The sequence below is a fragment of the Rhinoderma darwinii genome, chromosome 10 (genome assembly GCF_050947455.1).
Source record: "Rhinoderma darwinii isolate aRhiDar2 chromosome 10, aRhiDar2.hap1, whole genome shotgun sequence".
Lineage (NCBI taxonomy): Eukaryota > Metazoa > Chordata > Amphibia > Anura > Rhinodermatidae > Rhinoderma > Rhinoderma darwinii.
In genome coordinates, this window is record NC_134696.1 from 27,981,290 (window position 1) to 27,987,880 (window position 6,591).

The following is a 6,591-nucleotide window of genomic DNA, read 5'->3' on the forward strand; positions in this document are numbered from 1 at the left end:
TTTAACAAATATTTTCTTCTTTGTAAAAGTAGTAAAATATAAAAAAATATATATAAATTTTGTATCGCCATAATCGTATTGACCTGCAGGATAAAGTGAACATGTCGTGTTTATCTCATCGTGAACGCTGTCAAATTTTAATTAAAAAAAACAGTGGGGGAATCAGTTTTTTTTCCCCATTTTACCTCACAAATATTTTTTTCCGTTTCTCAGTACATTATATGGTACATTGAATTGTGACATTAAAAACTACAACTCGTTCCCACCGAAAAATGTAAGAGTTACGGCCTTTGGAAGGCGGGAAGGTAAAAATGCAAATAGAAAAACGAAAATGAGCTGTCTTCAAAGGGTTAATACAGACGTGGAACTATAATTCCCATGATACAACGGAGTCACAACCCGGATGTGGTTGACGAGTGAAGGCTACATAAGCCGCTTCCACGCAGCGATGTCCGGCTGATTCAGCTGAGAGACGCGGTCAGTGTATAGTCACCTGTAGATTTTGCAGGTAATGTACTGGTGAAATCCCGCCCACTCACCAGCGGCGGACTCGGGATATACCGAACGGTTGAGGCAGTGAGCAGAAGGGTTACCGGACAAGAAGATGGCGGCTGTTTGAGAGAGTACAGCCATGAACCTACTGCGGCTGCTGTGTCGCCATAAGACGGCGCTAGGTTTAGCCGCTCTGTCCTTTTTCGCCATAATACTGCTTTACCTGGCCAAATGTACATCCGAAAACCTGAAACCTCAGGCGCCCCGGGGTCTCCCTCACCAGCAGGGGCCTCCTTTCCGCCACCATGGCGCCCAGCCCCCGCTACCGGAGAAGAGCGTCTCAACATTCCTGGCTGTCCTAATAGCCAGCGGGCCTAAGTACACGGAGCGGCGTAGCATCATTCGCAGCACCTGGCTGTCTGCGGCTTCCGCCCGCGGGGGGGCGCTGTGGTGCCGCTTTGTAATCGGGACTTCGGGGTTAGGTGAAGAAGAAGCGGTTACTCTGGAGATGGAGCAGCGGAGACACGGCGACCTGCTGCTCCTACCCGACCTCCGGGACTCGTACGAGAACCTGACTGCCAAGTTGCTGCTCATGTACGTATGGCTAGACCGCCATGTTGACTATAAGTTCGTGCTGAAGGCCGATGATGATACCTTCGCCCGGCTGGACATTGTGTTGGACGAGCTGAAGGCGCAGGAGCCCCGGCGGTATTACTGGGGCTTCTTCTCAGGCCGAGGCCGGGTAAAATCCGCGGGGAAGTGGAGGGAGGGCTCCTGGGTGCTGTGTGATTATTACTTGCCCTATGCCCTGGGGGGAGGCTATGTACTGTCCTGGGACCTGGTGCATTACCTGAGCCTCACCAAAGACTACCTGGCACACTGGCAGAGCGAGGACGTGTCTCTGGGGACCTGGTTGGCACCTCTGGAGGTCAGGAGGGTCCACGACCCTCGGTTTGATACCGAATACAAGTCTAGAGGCTGTAATAATAAGTATATAATCACTCATAAGCAGAGCATTGAGGACATGCTGGAGAAGCACCAGACCCTGGCCAAAGATGGAAAACTATGTAAAGAGGAGATCAAGCTGAGATTATCCTATATCTATGACTGGGGGGTGCCCCCGTCCCAGTGCTGCCAGCGGAAGGATGGCATCCCATGAATAACCCCGCTGCTAACCCATTATGTAGGGACCTCAGAACATTTACAGGGGTTTTCCAGAAATAGAGGGTCTCCCAACTTTTACTTTTAGAAGAATCTGAATGGAGTGGATTTCCCCTTTAAATAATGATCGGATGCGGCTTTCTGGAAGACTAGGATCTTATGAACGCACAATAAAGGGGTCTGAGCTGACGATGAGGTTATACCGGTGCAGCTAAATAATTTGAGACAGCCTGGTTAATATGGATACATTGCCTAAAGGGTGGCTATGCTCTTCGGTAAACATGCATGCTTGGAAAGGCCAGGCCTGCATGTTTATTTTAATAGAAAAAAAAAAAATATTCTGTCTGGCACTTATGGTAGTGCTTGGCTACTGGATGACATGTAAGTCCAATATTTCTGATCCTCTTCTCCCCGACATCTGCATTTGGGGGACTGATGGGCTGCCCCCATACACGTTAGGACAGTGGGGTTGTCTGGTTTAAAGAGACTGTCAATAGTTTATTAATTCCCAGAGATGTGTCTGTTTTACGTGATTTTGGCGAGGGGGGGTAATCTTTACTGTAGGTCTGTGGACACCTTTACAGATCGTGTTTTTTTTTCCTGACCACTTCATTAATGGACTGCAACGTAAGGAAGAAGATGCTGCAAAAAGGTTACGGGTTGCAAACCTTCAAGTCCTCGTGGTGGTGTTCCAGGCATGAATAAGGCTTCGTCCACATCTGCGTCAGGGCTCCGTTACGTCTGAGCTTTCCGCCGGAACGGAGCCCTGACTGACACAAACGGAAACCATAGCTTTCCTTTGTGCAAGAGTTCCGTCGTTTTGATGGAATCAATAGCGTATTCGACTACGCCACTGATTCCGTCAAAATGACGAAACCCTTGCACAGTCGAGACAAACGGAAACCATTGGCACCGGATCAGTACCCATTAAAATCAATGGAAACGGGAACCTATGGTTTCCGTTCAGGGCTTCGTTCCGGCGGATAGCGCCATCGGAATGGAGCCCTGATGCAGATGTGAACGAAGCCTAATATGGCCGTTGAGCGTTTAAATATTAAGGAGGGACCAGGGAATACAGAGTTTACAGTAAGTTGTCTGTAGGCGTGCTTAACTGTATTTTTTCAAGTAAATTAAGTATTTAGAGGACTTCATCCAGGGGACCCCTATAAAGTTCAAAACTTGAAATTATGATTTTTTTTCCACTCTGCACCATGCACTTTGGATATCTGGTCAATGTCTGATTTCAAGTGATGGGAAAAGGCAGATGTGCAAATATCAGCCAGGCTTTACATTTACCAAGTGCTATAATGCAAACTATAAATAAAGCACTAAAATGTGTGCAAGGCTTGTTAGCGGTGTCTCGACTGTTTTTGATTCAGTGAAGAGTTTCGGACAAAGAAACCCACTGGATTTGAGCTTCTAAATTGTTCTCGTACAGCGGGCACTGTAAGGGCTCGTTCACACTAGGTATAAATGTAGTGTGTTGCGCAAATGATCAAAGTCACTTAATCAGAAAATCTGACCTATTCCTACTGGTTCAGGGGGACGCACAGAGCAGGTTTACTCCATGATCTCCATAATTTGACAATCACCTGGTTCATCAGTCATTCTCACCTTGTCTCTGCTTTTACATACAGAAACATTCTTCTATAATCAGACCCTTACAGCGGCGCTCTATTCTGCGGTACGGTCCCTCTGTGAGGCACCATGTTCTCTAGAAAGCAACGTGACAGGTTTATGTTCACTGTAATTCTGTTTTCCATTAATTCATAATGAATTTTATTTTTTTGCGTTTTTGCTTAAGCTATTTAATAATGTGAATGACCTGGGCTCCATGGCGATGTTACTTGCTGCGATTCTCTTGCTGTGCGATCGTAGCCTGTGTGCAGATGGGTTTAAAAGCATTCCAATGGAAGACCGTCGCATGCATCTAGTACACAACAAGGAGTTGATAGCAAAAAATAAGATTCCAGCTATTGTGCTTTTTGGGGGCCCTCTGGAAAAAGAATGCGGCAACTTGATTGGTTGCAACTCTGCTGCTTTACTTTTGCGCCAGTTTTGATAAATCTCTGAAAATATTGTTTTTGCAAAGAAAACTGGAATTGCCCATATCCAACACGCAGACCAGGATTTCTGGTTTTGACTGAAATGGCTTTAATATGAGCAACAGCTCCACTTTTACTTTGTCGTGTGTGTGTGTGTGTGTACATAATTGTTTTTTTTTTTTTGTTTTGTTTTTTTAAAAGATGTCCATGAAGGTTATGCCCTCTGCTAGTGTGAACGAGCTCTTCATTATGTTAAGCTAGTGCTCCGAATTGCATTTTGTCTAAGGGCCTGGCAGACAGGATTTTTACCAGTCTAATGCCATGAGATAAGTGGCGCTAATGTTCTTCGCAGCCACTTCTCTCCTGTATTAAAAATAAAATCCGTCAAGGTGACCGGAGGGGATAGCTGTTGGCCAACTGATCACTGGACTAACTTCTACCTATGCCTAATCTTTGTACATTGCAACTTACAGACCCTTGATGTTGCAGTCTGACCTGTAAACCTCATTGTTTAACATAACCCCTAAAAAGGGGTTTGAAAAAAAATCGGTTGGGTTCTCACATGGCGGATGCACCACTGCTGAGGTACGCCCGTGATTTGCCTGTAACCGTGCTGATACGTAGATAGGGGCGATTTGCATTTTCATTGTTAAAGGCTATGAACAACTTTTTTGAGAATTTTTTAATTGCTTTGAGTTACAGCTGCTTTGTATCCTGTATACAGAGCAGATGTATCTCGAGCTGAAACCTGTATCCGTCAGGTCAGCCGCACTGACCGGTTCGGTGACAGCGGATCCACTTGTAATCGATCACATCTAAGTTTGGCTTCTTTCACACTGGCGTTACTATCTGTTTACCTCTCTTCTGTCAAAGGAAGAGAGGATCGATACATTTACCGGAAAGTAACGGTTCTGTTAGACTTACCATCTATTTCAATGGTAATTATTTTTGTATCTGTTGCAGTCAGTTTGTATCAGGTTTTTTGATCGGAAACAAAAGTTCTGCAGACCGGCACTTTTGTTTTAGTTCAGAAAAACGGAAACCTAGCGAATGAAAACAAACGAAAAGCAACTGATACAAAAGCATGACCATTGAAATCGATGGTAATTCTAACAGAACCGTTGCTTTCCATTTAATGTATCGATCCTCTCTTCCACTGACGGAAGACGGGTAAACTGATCGTAACAGTAGTGTGAACTTAGCCTTACAAACTTGTGATTGATAGCAGCTCAACCTGAGACACAGGACCCACTGACACTGATCCCGCCAGTGCTGCTGACCTGATGGATACAGGTTTCAGCACTAGATACAGCTTCTTAGTATACAGGATACAAAGCAGCTGTAACTTAGAGTAAAAATATTTTTTTAATAAAAAGTAATTACAAGGTTGCACCAATCACACTGAAATTTTTATAAAAAAAAAAAAAAGTTTTCAAAGGTGTACATAGCCTGTAATGGCCACGCGATTATGCAGCTAAATGGGACTTTACCGTGCAGTCATTAACAAGGACCGTGTTTTTACCTGCAGTCAATTTGCAGACCGTGCCGATCTAGATGTTGCGCAGTTTTGGCCAAATTGTGGTGCGTTTCCAACGGGAGAACCCCAGCCTCTCATGGATCTCAATAGGAGCCACTAGTTCTTGTAGGCAGTGAAATGTATTGATCCGCTGTAGCATCAAATGTATGACAGTGGTCTGCAACCTGTGGCTTTCCATCTGTTGTGAAACAGTCCCAGCGTTCCCGAACAACCACAGGTAGTCAGGGTGTGCTGGGAGTTGTAGTTTTGAATTAGCTGGAGAGCCATCGCTTGGATACTACTACTTTATGACATCCATTCTCTAGATGACTCCTTGGTGCATGTTATAATGTTAATAGTATCCATTATTTTTTTTTAATAAACAAAATGCATTTTCTATTATTTTTAACAGATTTATGTTTAGCAGTCGTATTAATTGGCTGTGTGCTCTGTTTGGATTACCTCGTTTATTTTGAGCAGCTATAAGTACCGTACCTCAAATAGTGTTTAAGTTGCCATTTATTATCCCGTGTATGTTGTACATTGGTTTATGTTTACAATAAAAAAAATGCCACAACTTTTATTGAGCCTCGTTCACTACTACTGTCCCCCACCATTCTGCACCTTGTAAATACATAAGTCTAAGATAAGCCACACCTCCCATGATGTCATGTGACTGGCTGCAGGCAATGGCTGTGAAGCTGTAATGAAAGGGAGGAGAGTCTTGTTTGTGTATATACCGCAGCAACTGAATAGTCCGTTCTTAACCCCTTTAGTGACCACCAATACGCCTTTTCACGGCGGTCACTAAGGGGCCTTAGGCTAGGCTGCCTTGAAAATGGTTATATTTAGTAAAAGTGTAAAAAAAGAAATAAAACTACACATATATAGTATCACCGCAACTGTAATGCCCCAACCAATGTTAACATGTAATTTAAACCGCAAGTTGAACACCATATAAACAAAATCTGGAAAAAACAATGGCAAAATTACTAATTTTTTTCCACTGTCCCCCAAAAAATTCATAATAAAAGTTAAGTCCCACGTACCTTTTCAAAACTACGTCTCGTCCCGCAAAAAACAAGCCCTCAACTACATTGACGGAACAATAAAAAAAATTGCGGCTCTTGGAAAGTGACGATGCAAAAATAAATTATTTTAGTTCAAAAGTGTTTTTATTGTTCTTGATTGGCCAGCAAACTCGCCTGACCTAAACCCCATAGAAAATCTACAGGATATTCTCAAGAGGAAGATGAGACACCGGACCCAACAATGCAGACGAGCTGAAGGCCGATATCAAAGCAACCTGGGCTTCCATAACACCTCATCAGTGCCACAGGCTGATCGCCTCCATGCCACGCCGCATTGATGCAGTAA

General features: G+C 44.0%; 1 protein-coding gene across 1 annotated transcript; it reads left to right on the forward strand.

Moving 5' to 3' along the window:
• Window positions 1-401: 401 nt before the first annotated feature.
• On the forward strand, window positions 402-5,791 carry B3GALT6 (beta-1,3-galactosyltransferase 6). The gene has a single exon (XM_075839630.1). The coding sequence runs from the start codon at window positions 632-634 to the stop codon at window positions 1,649-1,651; it is 1,020 nt and encodes a 339-aa protein (XP_075695745.1). The 5' UTR covers window positions 402-631; the 3' UTR covers window positions 1,652-5,791.
• Window positions 5,792-6,591: the final 800 nt, after the last annotated feature.